Source organism: Aotus nancymaae, unplaced genomic scaffold (genome assembly GCF_030222135.1).
Source record: "Aotus nancymaae isolate 86718 unplaced genomic scaffold, 86718_ANA_hifiasm-v0.15.2.pri h1tg000040l, whole genome shotgun sequence".
NCBI classification, from domain to species: Eukaryota; Metazoa; Chordata; class Mammalia; order Primates; family Aotidae; genus Aotus; species Aotus nancymaae.
Window position 1 is genome coordinate 82,694,635 of NW_026988454.1, and position 15,823 is coordinate 82,710,457.

The 15,823-nt window shown below is 40.4% G+C and overlaps 1 protein-coding gene across 4 annotated transcripts in view; it reads right to left on the bottom strand.

The window, feature by feature from the left end:
- Positions 1–15,823, bottom strand: part of LOC105728440 (cytochrome b5 reductase 4) — a 122,935-nt gene that overhangs the window by 18,810 nt on the left and 88,302 nt on the right. For all 4 annotated transcript variants that reach the window (XR_001110023.3, XM_064360879.1, XM_012468816.2 and 1 more), the window contains one exon: positions 7,318–7,482. Coding sequence is in view for 3 of the 4 variants with exons in the window: in XM_064360879.1 (XP_064216949.1) it covers positions 7,318–7,482 (165 nt within the window). In the remaining variant the exon portion in view is untranslated. The remainder of the gene's footprint in view (positions 1–7,317; positions 7,483–15,823) is intronic.

Below are 15,823 nucleotides of genomic sequence, written 5' to 3' on the forward strand. Positions count from 1 at the left end.
AAGTTGAGAGAGTTTAAAATAACATTTTCCTGAAAGTATTAAAATACAGAAATATACTTATATTTAATCAAAAATAAGATACATTTTAAATATGACATGGAAGAAAAAAGTTTTTAATGCCTTTATTTATTGACTTGGGGTCAATCTTTCCTATAATTAAAATTTTAAGTAAAAAAGCAAGATATGAGATTATGAAGACTAAACTGACTTTTCTTTTTAATCTTGTCTAAATTCCTATCTAACGGGTCTGGGAAGTCATGCCCTACAAACCATAAATTCTCATCAGATGGGTTTTATTTAACCCCATGTATTGTGACTTACTTTCCAACCTGACTCTGGCATAACATTACAAGACAAAGAAGAAAATAAAAATATTTTACCCCAAAACATGTTTCTTTGCCATATCTTGAAATGGACCAGCAAATCTGTCCTTTGTAGGGGTAAATTTGCATCTGTAAAGAATCCTGTTAACATAGCTAGATCTTTTTCTTCCAGGCCAGCCCAATCCTGAAGAGGTTAACTAAGAGTCTAGTACTTTTCAAATGTCTGAATAGGAAACATTTGCCATCTATTATCCCTAAGGGCAGCCACTGTAAGACTTCAAAAGAACCTTGGTCTCCACAATCTTTTATCTTAACCTGAACATTTCCTTTCTATGGATGCCAGGTCTTTAGACAAACTCAACTGTCAACTAGAAAATGTTTAAATGTTTAAATTTACTTACATCCTGGAAACCGGTGCCCCGCACCACCCCGCCCCTTTCCCGGCTTTGAGTTGTCCCACCTTTCTGGACCAAACCAATGTATTTCTTAAATGTATTTGATTAATGTCTCATGCCTCTCTAAAATGTATAAAACCCAGCTGCACCCCTACTGCCCTGGACACATGTTCTCAGGACCTCCTGAGGGCTGTGTCATGGGCCATGGTCACTCATATTTGGCTCATGTCAGGCCTCCATGTGCAAGTCTGGACTCAGAAAGTCTGAAGTCCTGCCTGCCTCGGCTGATCACCCCTCATCTGCCTGTGTTCACCATTATCCCTGATAGCCCATCCTGCCATCTTAACTGTTATTGTGATAATGTAAATACTCCTCACCCTACCCTGCCATCTTAACTGTTATTATGATAATGTGAATACTCCCCACCCCACCCTACCATCTTAACTACTCTTACCCCACCTGCCATTGTAACTAAACTTACAGTAATGTATACTCCTTGCCCCTACCCCCACCACTGAAACTAATCTTACTCTGTAACTTTCCACAGCCCACCCCAAACCTATAAAACCAACTCCTATCCCACTGCCCTTTGCTAACGCCCTTTTTGGCCTCAGACCACTTGCACCCAGGTGAATAAACAGCCATGTTGCTCACACAAAGCCTGTTTGGGGATTTCTTCATTCAAAGCGCACATTTTAATGCATTTTAACATTTGGTGCCGAAACCCGGGTCGGGGGAACTCCTATGGGAGACCAAACCCCTGCCTCTGTTTTTGTGCTCCCTCCATGAAGAACTCTACCTACCGACCTGGGGTCATCAGACCAGCCCACAGACGCACACCACCGGCTATTCTGGTAAGCAGTCTCTCTTTTTGTTTTCCCATTCTTTTGTCTTCTCCTTTCCGCTTCCCCCCCATTTCGGTTTCATCCTTTTTCCACCACAAAGACAAGGAAAATAGGTAAATCAGGTTCTTCTGTGTGGTTCAGAACCAGGAAAGACCCTATGTAGGTCATGGATCTGGGGATCGAGTTTTCCCCAGGGGTTTGACTATCATGGAGACGTTTACCCTAGTTACTCGCCCACCAGGCTCATGGCCGATATTGATGGCAGGTCAACACAGAAGATGCTCTCTTTGACCACTCACCAATGAGGAGGTTTAACCCAGGCTCAACTAGGGACACCTATTAAGCAGGTGGGTTGCGTGCCCATTTTCCTTGTCTCTGCTGCCTTTCCAGAACCATGGGCAATGGTCCATCCTCTATCCCTCTCTCCTTTCCACTGGCCTGTGTTCTAAAAAACCACAAGCTTCTTGAACTGTCTCCTGACCTAAAACCCAAATGTCTCATCTTCTTCTGTAACACTGCATGGACACAATACAAGTTAAACAAAGGCTCCAATTGGCCAAAAAAACAGCACCTTTAACCTCTGTATTTTACAAATTTAGACAATTTTTGTTGCAACATGGGCAAACGGTCTGAAATTCCCTATGTCCAGGCATTTTTTCATACACCAATCCCTCCCTAATCTCTACTCTTCTCCCTTCTGTCTGCCCCTTCTTCCTCTGCCAGTAACCCAGAATCTTTGTCCATCGACCCTTGCAACCGTTCTCCTCTCTGCTTGTCCAAACCAGGCCCTGATTCAGGACCTAACCCCACCCCCCCAGAGCCTGCCTCCTCTTCCTTTGTCCACAACTCACCTCCTTATGCCCCTCCTGTCACCTCCCCACCTCATAAGCGGCCCAGCTTACAGTTTAGTCCTGTGGCTACCTCCTCTGCCCCTGCCCAACAATTCCCCCTTCCAGAGGTGGCTGGAGCCAAAGGCATAGTTAGGGTGCATGTTCCTTTCCCTTTATCCAACCTTTCCCAAATTAGCCACCGGTTAGGCTCCTTTTCATCAAATCCTCCAACACTTAACCCAGTCCTTTAATCTCACCTGGAGTAACTTAAATGTCATCCTTATTTCTACTCTTACGCCTGAGAAACACTTAATATGCATTTTATCACCCAATCAACCCCAACATTACAAAGGTACAGAAATTAAAATCCTGCCCTCAAACCCCACAACAGGAATTAAGCAACCTCACCTTCAAGGTGTTCAATAATAGGGAAAAATCTGCCTGGCAGCAGCACATCTCAGAACTACAGATGCTTGCCTCTGCCGTAAAACAAACCCCAGCCACACCATCGGCTCACAAAGACTTCAAAGTGCCCAGACTGCAGCGTATCCAGCTGCCCCTCCCGGACCTTGCTTCAAGTGTCAGAAACCTGGCCACTGGGCCAAGAAATGCCCACAGCCCAAAATTCCTCCTAAGCCCTGCCCCATCTGTGCGGGGCCCCCACAGAAAGTCAACTGTCTGACTCATGTCGCTGCTCCCAGAGCTCCTAAAGCTCCAATCCTCGGCTTGGCGGCTGAAGACTAACAATGCCCAAGCATCTCGGAAGCCCCCTGGACCATCACGGAGGCCAAACTTCGGATAACTCTTATGGTGGAGGGTAAGTCCATCCCCTTCTTAATCAACATGGAGGCCACCCACCCCACTCTGCCTTCTTTTCAAGGACCTGTCTCCTTGGCCTCCATAACTGTTGTGGGAATTAACGGCAAGGCCTCCAGGCCTCTCAAAACTCCCCAGGTCTGGTGTCGATTAGGCCAGCACTCCTTTCTACATTCTTTCCTAATCATCTCCACTTATCCAGTTCCCCTGTTAGGCTGGGATATCCTAGCAAAATTGTCTGCCTCTTCAGTATTCCTGGGCTACAGCCACACCTCATTGCCGCCATCCTCCCTGAACCCGCACCTCCCTCAATGCTCCCTTTATGTCCCCCTACCTTAATCCTAGGGTGTAAAACACTGCCTTCCCATCCATTGCTACAACGGATCACCCATCATCATCCCCTTAAAACCTAACCACCCTTACCCCGACCAGCACCAGTACCCCATCCCACAACAGGCTTTAAAAGGTGTAAAGCCTGTTACCACCCATCTATTACAACATAGCCTCTTAATTCACCCTCCTGCTTCTTCAGCATCTATACTCCAAGGGGTATCACGTATCCCTTTCCAAAGCCCAAATTTCTTCCCTTATCCTAGCTGTCCAAAAAACCAGACAAACTCTACAGACTAGTCCAAGAACTCTGCCTCATCAATCGGATTGTGCTTCCCATCCACTTGGTTGTACCAAACCCCTATACCCTCCTATCTTCCATACCTCCTTCCACAACTCACTATTTTCTTCTTAACCTCAAAAATGCTTTTTCTAAAGCCCAAATTTCTTCCCCATCTGTTATAATCTTTCGCCAACATACACACACTCTCCTTGCCAACTGTATCCAGTTAACTTCCCAAACCCCAACCCTATCCACTAAACAACAGCTTCTCTCCTTCCTAGGCATTGTAGGATACTTTCACCTCTGGATGCCAGGTTTTTGCCCCACTTTATGAACCTACGAATGGCAACTTAGCTAACTCCATAAACCAAAAATGTTTCCCCCATTCTCCCTTTCGGTCGCTAAAGAAGGCCTTAGAGAGCCCCTGCACTAGCGCTCTCCAACTCCTCTCAACCCTTCTCTATCTACACAGCAGAAATAAAAGGCTGTGCCATCGGAATTCTTACACAGGAGCCAGGCCCACAGCCTGTAGCCTTTTCATCCAAACAACTTAACCTCACAGTCCTGGGCTGGCCCTCATAACTACGCACAGTAGCAGCTGTTGCTCTAATACTCTTAAGATCCCTCAAAAACGGCTGGGCGCGGTGGCTCACGCCTATAATCCGAGCACTATGGGAGGCCGAGGCGGGTGTATCACGAGGTCAAGAGATCGAGACCATTCTGGTCAAGAGAGTGAAACCCCGTCTCTACTGAAAATACAAAAAAATTAGCTGGGCATGGTGGCGCACCCCTGTAGTCCCAGCTACTTGGGAGGCTGAGGCAGGAGAATTGCTTGAACCCAGGAGGTGGAGATTGCAGTGAGTCGAGATTGCACCACTGCACTCCAGCCTGGGTAAGAAGAGCAAAACTCCGTTTCCAAAAAAAAAAAAAAAATTCCTCAAAACCACAGGCTATGTCCCACTTACCCTCTATAGCTCTCACAACCTCCAAAGCTTTCTCTTTACACCTCACACACTTACTTTCAGCCCTTTACCTTCTCCAGCTTTATGCAGTCGCCCCTACTACTTAAATCATACCTCAAAAAGTCTCTGTTTCTATTATATTCTGTCTAACTGTAATCAAATTCACCATACTCATTTACTTTTACATGCCCTGCTTTTAAGTTGCTGGTTTACACTTTTCCTCCAGGCAATTACAGCTAATATTTCACTCTTAATCTGGCTCCCATTCTCTGCTCATACCCAATCTTGTTAATAAAAGTGAGTGGTTGCTTATACATACCACACGCTTCCTCATACACCATGAAAACAAAAGCTCTCCCTCCACAGTTACCCTACCAAGCCCCGCTACAACCTTTAACAGCCGCAGCCCTTGCTGGTTCCCTTGGCATTCAGGTCCAAAGCGCCAGCCCCCTCAGAACACTTTCTCACCTTTTCAGTTTACACTTCCAGTTCTGTCTAAGCCAAGAACCTTTTTTTTCCTCTGTGGTTCTTCTTCTTACATCTGCCTTCCTACCAACTGGACAGGCACTTGTACCCTAGTTTTCCTTACTCCCAAAATTCAGTTTGCCAATGGGGACAAAAGCCTCCCTGTTCCCTTCCATTAATGCCCTTACTCGTAGGGTTAAGAATTACTACTGCACTTGGCACAGGCATTTCCACTTCAATTGGCACCTTCCGTAGCCTCTCTAATAATTCCTCTGCCAGCATTGGAGAATTAACTCATTATTATCCCTCTTTCAAGCTCAAGTAAATTCCCTAGCTGCAGTTGTCCTTCAAAACCGCAGAGGTCTTAATTTACTGACTGTTAAAAAAGGTCTTTGACTATTTCTAAATGAAGAATATTGTTTTTATGTAAACCAGCCTGGCCTTGTATGTAATGCCATCAATAAATTAAAAAACAAAGCCCAAAAGCTCACCAATCAGGCAAATGGTTATTCTGGACCTGACTGGACTGGCTGGACACTCTCTAACTGGGAGTCATGGCTTCTTCTAATTCTTAGTCCTCTAATACTATCTCCTTCTCTTATTTGGACACTGCGTTTTTCCAATTAACCTCTCAATTCCTACAAAATCGTATATAAGCAATAACCAATCAGTCAATACAACAAATGCTCCTTCTAACAACCCCACAATCTCACCCCTTTCCCCGAGATCTCCTAGTGTCTAAATTCTTTCCCAATTTTAGGTTTCCGCGCTGCCCTCAATCACACACAAAGTAGCCTTGAAAATCTTTGCCCCCATGCCCCAAAACCTGTTATCACCCCGTCTTCTCTAATTCTTTCTCTCTCTCTATAAAAAGACAGGTATGTCAGGTCTCCATGTGCAAGCCCGGACTCAGAAAGTCTGAAGTTCGGCCTGCCCCGACTGATCACCCCCTCACCCCCTTACCGCCCCACCTGTGTTCGCCATTATCCCTGATAGCCCAGAGGAGCCGGTTAAGATGGCTCACCCTACCCTGCCATCTTAACTGTTATTATGATAATGTAAATATTCTCCACCCCACCTTACCATCTTAACTACTTACCCACCCCCCATTGTAACTGAACTCACGGTAATGTATATTCCTTACCCCTACCCCCACCACTGTAACTAATCTTACTCTGTAACTTTCCACCGCCCACCCCAAATCTATAAAAGCAACTCCTATCCCAGTGCCCTTTGCTAATGCCCTTTTCGGCCTTAGCCCACCTGCACCCAGGTGAATTAACAGCCATGTTGCTCACACAAAGCCTGTTTTTTCATTCAAAGTGCGCATTTTAACAGCTCAGAATAAATCTTTTCAAATTACAGAGTTTGACTCCTTTAGTTGACATCTAGAAATGTTAGGTTTAGTCACAGACTAAGTAAGAATAGGACACTTAAAGCAGCCATATTTTAAAATCATCTAGAAATCCAATAGGGGCCATATTTAACCAAACATTTTAAAGTGCCATTTTAAAGCTAAATCACATCAAGTTGAGTTTCAAACAGGATCACCACTACCACTGATTTTTCATTTCCAGGCTTCGCTTCAACTACTAGTCTTGTCTTATTTGTGTTCTAGTCTCCCCTTTTTGTCTTGCTGCGTGGCTTCTGATTGCATATACGGTATTTACTAATTTTCACTCAGTTACAGAGAATGAAGAGCAAAAGCTACAATGAGATGAACATTGCTTATTAATTACTATTATAAAGCTTTGATGGAAGAAGAGGTTGGGCCTAATGTCCCAAATAAGACTGTGGCACCAATCCTGTGAGTGTATCATATGCGCAGCCATTAGCAGAGAACACCAATTGCTGGCTGTGTCCTATTTTTGTATTCATATCTAACAGTATGCATAATTCTGACCTCCAACTCTTAAACTATATGAAGATTTAAAGACTTAGTTATTTTCTAAAACTGTAAGATTATTAAAGTGCAGTTCATGTAAATAGGAAGAACTGAGAGATGCTTGTTACGAAAGATCTTCGTTTCAGTGTTGGGCAGTCTGTTTCCTACTACACTGCTACTCACCTTATTCCTTGTTCTGTAAATGGCACTGGTCCACAAATGCAGACAAGAACTTTGGATTTGTCCAAATTTCTTTTCAAAAATGCAGAAAGAAGAGCTGGTGAAATATGTCCCTGTTTGCCATTCCATTCAGAAGTAGGTGCTGAGAGAACAAATTCAATATCCAGCCTAAGGAAAAGAAAAACAGTTTTTTAAAGTTTATTATTTTAAACAAATTATTAACATGTTTCAAGTTCAAGAATATAATTATCCCCTAAAAGAACAATTTAATATATAAAGACTGACACATTTGCTGGAAAACCACTTGAAAAACATTATAAGACTTAACAAAAACATATAGGTAAATCTATATTTACTAAGGATTAGTTTTTCCTGTAGATAAGGAATGCAATTTGGCATTTTAAAAAATTGAACTAATTAAAAAGAGAGCTCTGGCCAAGCATAGTAGCTCACACCTGTAATCCCAGCACACTGGGAGGCCAAGGTAGGAGGATTATTTGAGAAAAGGAGTTTGAGACCAGCCTGGGCAACATAGTGAGACCCAGTTTCCACACACACACACACACACACACACACACACACACACACACAAATTGTTTAAACTTAGCCAGGTGTGGTGGTATGTGCCTGTGGTCCTAGCTATTTGGGAGGCTGAGGCAGGAGGATCGTTTGAGTCCAAGAGTTCAAGGCTGCAGTGAGCTATGACTGCACCAGCCTGGGCAGCAGAGCAAGAACTTGTCTCTTAAAAAAAAAATAATTTGGCTGGGCACAGTGGCTCATGCCTGTAATCCTAGCACTTTGGCAGGCCAAGGTGGGCAGATCATGAGGTCATGAGTTCAAGACCAGCCTGGCCAACATGGTGAAACCCATCTCTACTAAAGATACAAAAAATTAGCCGAGCATAATAGCATGAGCCTGTAATCCCAGCTACTTGGAAGACTGAGGCAGGAGAATGAACCTGGGAGGTGGAGGTTGCAGTAAGCTGAGATTGTGCCATTGCACTCCAGCCTGGGGGACAGGGTGAGACTCCATCTCAAAAAAAAAAAATTAAAAATAAATATAAATGAAATAGACATTCCAAGGGATCTCAGAGAACTTCACATTTCTATTAATAATCTACTGGTATTGGAAAAAAAGAACAAATATTGCATGTTCTCACTTTTAAGTAGGAGCTAAACTCTGTGTATACAAGAACATAAAAATGAGAACAACAGACACTGGGGACTCCAAAAGCAGGGAGGTTCAGGGAAATGTGGAGGGCTGAAAAACCTCCTATTGGGTACTATGTTCACTGTGTACGTGACAGGATTAACAGAAACCCAAATTTCAGCATCACACAATATACCCTTGAAACAAACCTGCACATGTACCCCTTAACCCAAAATAAACAATAATAATATGCTGGCATAAATCACAGTAAATAGTAATTACCAGTGACACACGCATTTTAATCTCTGGCTCAAACCTCTCCAGTGATTTCCAGACCCTTAAAACCAGTTTGATTGAGAAGCCTATTTGACTTCTTACTGTCGCTGTCTCAAAGGCTCTCAACTTCATGATCTCTGTAACTGGCACCACAGTCTGCTTGGTTGTACAAGCCAGACACTTGGGATTTATCCTGGGAACCTCTTTCTTTCTCACCCTCCATATCCAATTCAACACCAAGTCCTGGCTCTCACTCTGTTTACCTCTCAGACTTCACTGCCATAACACTGCCTGTTCTATTTCTTCTTTCTGTAATAGATTTACCACTCCCAGCCTTCAGTTTTCAGCTCAAGCATCATTTCCACATGCAAGTATTGCACCTCCACGAGGCTGAGGCCTTTGTTTCATGTGCTGTAGCAATGTTTTCCTTTTCCTTTTCTTCATGCCATTTACTTCAGGTTGTAAATAAGTGGTCACTAAGCTTATTGTCTATTTTCTACCTTCTCCAATAGACCCTAAACTCCATGAGAACAGGGTCCATGTCTGCTTTGGCTATCACTGTATCCCTAGAGGCCAACACAGAGAAGGCACCCATACACTATGGAATGAAACAGATGAAAGCAAAAGGGTACAGGATTAAAATGGAAAAGAAGAACATCGAAGTCTCACAATGAAACAACAGACCATTTCTTCCCACAGGCTTAGTAATCTATTACAAAAATTGTTGGTGAAAAGCCATAGTAAATTCAAAATTCTATGTTGTACCTGCTCTGTCTGCTCTGTTTAAGCAAACAATTCTTACCATTTCAATAGCATCAGATCAAAAGCATCTCTACATGTTCCAGTGAGTAACTGAGTAGCAGGAATTGATGATACATTAATTTAAACCACATGAAAAAGCTGAGGTGAACAGTTTCTCTTGTGAGGGGACAAGAGAACTAAATATTGAAACAAAAACAAGGTATGGCTGGTACAGCTGCCCTCACATTGCTGTGCCTCAGCTGGATTAAGTTTCCCAAGAACAAAGAAGCCTGGCACAAGCAGTACAGACCAAATAAGAGCACGAGCAGGAGGCTAGAGAACCAGCCTCAGCTCTGCACACACTCTCCAGCCTCTAGGGCTTGTCCATTTGTGGAATGAGGTTGGGAAATAAGTAATATCTTACAATTCTAATATTCTATGATTTTACATTAAAACACCTACAGAATTATGTTTTCTTATCTTCAGGCTTCCCATTTAGTATTAGTAGCAATGCGAATCCACTCTATAGCCTCCCTAAAGGCTAATGCACAAAACAGCCTCCTCAAAGATATTCACTAACCTATTTTTACCTTCTGACCACTTAAAACTAAGATAGTTTTAAATAATTTCAGGATGTGATATCTGCTCACTGCTCCATGAGGGCAAGGTCCTTGTCCGTCTTGTTCAATACTGTATCCAGGCCTCGTTCAATTAAGCACACAAAAAAATGCTTGTTGAATAAAGAAATGTATTTACAAAGAGGCCATGTTAGCTAAAAATAAAAATTGTACTTAAAAGAACAAAGCCGTGTGCTGGCATCCATAAAATTGCATATAAAAATGATATGAATTCATATGTGTATTTTTCTGGAAAAAAGATCCATAATCTTTCTTTCATCAGATCAAAAGGCCAAAAGCAGTCATAAAACCAGTGTCATAAATTTCCAATTACACATAGATATTTGAATAAAATGTGGAAATTGTCTTGTTAAATTAAAAGATAAAAGATGGTCTCCTGTGGCTCTATTTGAAATGAGCCTATCACTGGAATAAACTGCTAAATTAATGCTGAAGTCTCTGTAGTCTGCCATAAGCACCTAGTCATAATTTTCCTTTACTGGGATGCTTTATAAAAAAGCCTAATCAGTGGTATATTTTCTGCAGGTATCTACTAAATGGTGATAAATAACAGATCCTTACATAAATGGTACAAACTTCTTATGCATTTTGTATTTATTCACATAAGGGTCCCTTGACTATAATTTTAAGTACTCAATGGAAAAGGTGAACAGAAAGCATGGCTGCAATTTAAGGACTTGTAAAGAGGCTGTTATCCTGCTTATCTCCTTTTTCATAGGCGGAGAAAGAGCTTAAATTGGAACAGGAGCATTCACAAGTTAAGACTCAATAATTCTTTAATGAAATATTTTTTATATCAAAATATAGACAGTTCCTGTGGAATCCTCTCTCCTGGGTTTTCTGAATAAAGGTCAACACACTGTCTAAAATAATTACGGCTTTGAGACGCTAGAGACATGTGGGGGCACACAGTAAACATCCTGAAATTCCTCCATAATTTCAAAAGTGCCAGAAGGCGTTAGGACTCTTGAAAAGGGTACCTGAAAATAAATTCAGATAACCCATAAATGCAAAATAACATGAAAAAGGGAGAGAATAGATCTGCTTCTGATGAATGTGATCTCAAATGTAAATATAGGCAAATAAGCTTGTCAAAAAATTTATTTTAAGGTAGGCTGACAGTGATCTAAGATGACAAGTCTTGAAATATAAATGTACTCATTTAGTCTAAATTATTAGTAGTCATCCAACGACTTATTCCCTCCTTCTCTAGCCAATCAGCTTCCACAACTTATCTCCTTCATATTTCTCACAAAGTCCCTTACCTGCCCATTTTTACTGTCACAGCTCCATATCCCGCTCTTATATCTCTTGTCTAAAATATTACATTAATAACCTTAACCCTTAATCTAGTTGATATGCCATTGCCATATTAGTTCCCCTAAAAACTCTGATACAACTTTGCAACATTTTTGCGTAAAAGCTTCAGTGATTCCTCTGAATCACTGAATCACTAATCTGTTCATAGATTAATATTTCAGAGTACTTGGGCCCCAGCTTTTCCTTCTTTATTTTCTAGCTAAAGAAAATGCCTGCAACTGCAGTAAAAGTTGCTATGTGCTCACAGACAAAAACGCTCACAAAACTAGGAGTCAAAATTAGCTAAAACAAACATAATTCTGGAAATATTTCTCAAAATGAATCTAATGAAACACTAGTATGTCTCCAGATGTTAGTAGTTATTCCATGAAAGCAGGCTAACTATCAAATAAGTATGTGACATAGTGGATTAAAGAAAGTTAAATATATTTCGTTAGAATATCAGAAAGCCTTAAATACGCTAAGTTCAGAGTAAATCTTCAAGAAGAAATATACTATTTCCCAAATTTATTCATCATAGAGTCCATTCAGGGAAACACATTAACATTTCAAAGAACACATTCCAAGCAACATAACACCGAAGAACATCTCCTAGAACAAACAGAAAGTGCTGTAAGGGTCCAGATTAGCGGGCTGCATATCTGTGTGCATAAGAGGCGGGGGAAAAAGAAACAGGTTCAGGCATACTGTTCAATTTATTTCTGCTTCTGGCATCATCAGCTTTTGCTATCTTAAATGGAACTGCCATGTTGCTAGTCCCACTACTGACAACAGAAGACAAAAACATAGTCCAGGGAGCCTGTCAGCACTACAGGGAGATGAGCCGCAGAGTGTCACTGTGCCTTCTTCCTATGTCTATCTGACACATAATATTTACTTCACATACGAATTACATTCAAGGTCTTTCATCACCTGATTTTAGCCTATCTTGTTTCTACAAGTGTAAACAAAAAGGAATAGAAATAACTATTAAGATTCTTTCTAAAACAGATACAAAGTTTAATGGGTTTATTTTTAGTTATTCTGCATCCTCCTCCTTCACACACAGCATTTATTTCAACAAAACGACTCTGCTCTGTCACTAAAACACCAGAATATCCTGGCTCTCATGTCTTTACTCATGCGATCTCACTACTCAAATTTATTTTCCCGCTCAAAGAAATGCTAGTCATTTCCCAAAGCCCAGCTCAAAAACCCCTTCTTCCATGAAGAAAGAAGTTTTTTCCTACCCTCACAGCAATGGAATTACTCTTTTCACTAGTTATCTATGGTATGTTTTTTGTTCCTCTCAAGGCACAGACTTTACAGTTACTGATATACTTCAGAACTTCACCATCACTAGGATAGTCTGATTCCTTATATTTTTGTAACGTCAAGCACATTTTGCAGATAGCAAACAAATGTTCAAAGAGATATAAATGGTCTTTTATCTTCTGTTGGTGCATATAAGTGGGTAAATAGTCCCCTTTCCTTTGTGACCCATTTCCTTGCTGCTTAGAATCCCTTTCTTTCTCCTTTCTCTTTTGCTTCAACTAACCTCCCATTCCACTCTAGTGTAAAAATAATGACACTAACAATATCATTGTTAATAACATTATCAGTATTAATGTCACTGTCAATGACAGTGTGCTGGATGCAGTATTCTCTGCTAAGTGATTTCACTTTCAGAGGCTGTGTGTCAAAATATAACAGATGCTGGAGAAGATATGGAGAAATAGGAATGCTTTTACACTGTTGGTGGGAGTGGAAATTACTTCAACCATTGTGGAAGACAATGTGGCGATTCCTCAAGGATCTAGAACCAGAAATACCATTTGACCCAGCAATCCCATTACTGGGTATGTACTCAAAGGATTATAAATCATTCTATTATAAAGAGACATGCACATGTATGTTTACTGCGGCACTATTCACAATAGCAAAGACTTGGAACCAACCCAAATGCCCATCAATGATAGACTAGATAAAGAAAATGTGGCACATAAACACCATAGAATACTATGCAGCCATAAAAAAGAATGCATTCATTTCCTTTGCAGGGACATGGATGAAGCTGGAAACTATCATTCTCAGCAAATTAACACAGGAACAGAAAACCAAGCACCGCATGTTCTCACTCATAAGTGGGAGTTGATCAATGAGAACACATGGACAGAGGGATGGGAACATCACTCACTGGGGCCTGTAGGGGGCTGAGAGGCAAGTGGAGGGATAGCATTAGGAGAAATACCTAATGTAGTTGATGGGTTGATGGGTGCAGCAAACCACCATGGCACATGTATACCTATACAACAAACCTACACGTTTTGCACATGTATCCCAGAACTTAAAGTGTAATAATAATAGTAATAAAATGCATCAACAGCCTTAGAACACTTTGACCTAATGATTCTTTTGATATATTTTTATTCTGAATAGTTAGAAAGGTACTGAACAATTTCTAGTCACTATGTCAAATAGTGTGGAATTGGCTAAATAAATTATGGTATGCTCACATGACTGAACACAATGAAGTTATTAAAAATCACAGTATATTGCAGGATTTACTAACTGGCACTACTAGCACTTTGGGCTGGATAATTCTTTGTTGTAGGGGGCTGTCCTGAGCATTGTAAGACACTTTGTAGCATTCCTGGCCTCTACCAACTAGGTGTAGTAACTCCTTTTTCCCCAGTTGTAACAATCAAAAATGTCTCCAGACATAAATGTTTCTGGGGTGGCAGAGCTGCTCTAGGTTGAAAACCACCTGTTGAAAATACTCTTTATGCAAAAAACACACAATACAATAAGTAGAAACAAAGTTAAAAGGATAGTCAGTATGACTACATTATTTTAAATATATAAAACAAAAAGGTAGATATGTATATGAATAGAAAGATACAGACTATAATGTTAATAATTGTTCTTTGGGTGGTAGGATTATGGGTGATATTTTTCTTACACCTTTTCTATATAAACATGTATTAATTTTATAGACAGAAGGGAAAATCAACAAATGCTGTTCATATAAAGAATGTTCTACTACCTTTACTAAAATAAGGTTAATGGTCTCTAAGAATGATTGATTTGAAATGAAAGGAAAATGCCTGTTATATTTATATACCAGAAAATGTTTTCTAGAAGTCAGCCTCATTGTCAAACCATCTCACCTGTCCCATCCCACAAAACTCATTCTACAAAAGCAGAGATCTAACAGAGCTAGGGCATTCTGCTGATAGGAGTAGGGGGTGAGGGGCAATGTGTACTGAATGAACTGAGCCTCATAACACTGCTCACATATTTGAGAGAAGGATAAGTGGCATTTATTTTGGATTTCAGTTTATATAATTAAATCTGCTACTGCACATATTTGCTTTCTTTCTCTCATTTTTCATAAGAAAAAAATGTGTAAGATTTTGCTGGACTTGGAATGTTGTGAATTGACTCCCAACTGCTAGAACAGTCAAGTGTAATAACACATTTGTAAGGATAAACTTGGGGTAAACTTTTCTGTTCAGATTTCATACTTAATGACATGAAAATCAGATTGAAATAGAAAGAGTAATACTCTGAAAATTATTTATGAAGTATCTATATTTTTGCAACTCTACTGAGGGCTGTAATTAGAGAAAATGAAGAGACGCATTCCCTGGGATGCGTGAGAAAATAACCAAACACAGTATCTTATTATTGTTGGATCCATGTGTACAGGCACATAACAGAAGTTATATATTTCATGAGTGAATGAGTGAATCTGCTACAAACATACTAATTCTGGGCTAGGCACCTACATAGGCTAACTCATTGATTCCCATGTCCAAATGATTCTCTGGTGTAGGTATTAACATTTGTTTTATAGATGGAAAAACTGAGGCTCAGCCAGATAAACTAATTTGCCCAAGGTCAAGAGATTAATCACTTTCCATTATACAATTTTATTTTGAAGAATTCCATTTGCTAATGATATTACCTAGATAAACTCTGAGGACAAGCACAGCATGCTTGCAGAAAATATTCAATCACATATCAGCCTCAGAATCCATAATTCCTATCCCTTTCCTTGTTCCACAAAGGATGGAGTAGAAGACTGGGACTTAATCATATAGAGATTAGGGTATTTCTCTTAACTACAATTTTTTTTTTTTAATGTTTACAGTTCAATAATAATTTAACCACAGAAATGTGTTCCAGTAACTTATTTTGTCATCAGGAACTTTATTACTAAAACTAGAAGTGATATAGGAGGGCCAAGATGTTGGAAAGAATGATTTACTATATTAAAAAACAAAGAGCCTTAAATGCTAACTAAAAGACAGTTGTGACTAATTAAAATTACTCCAACTTAAATCTTAACTTTCACTTTCCTATTTTGTAGGGAACACAATAATTATGTGTTGGCTGACTAG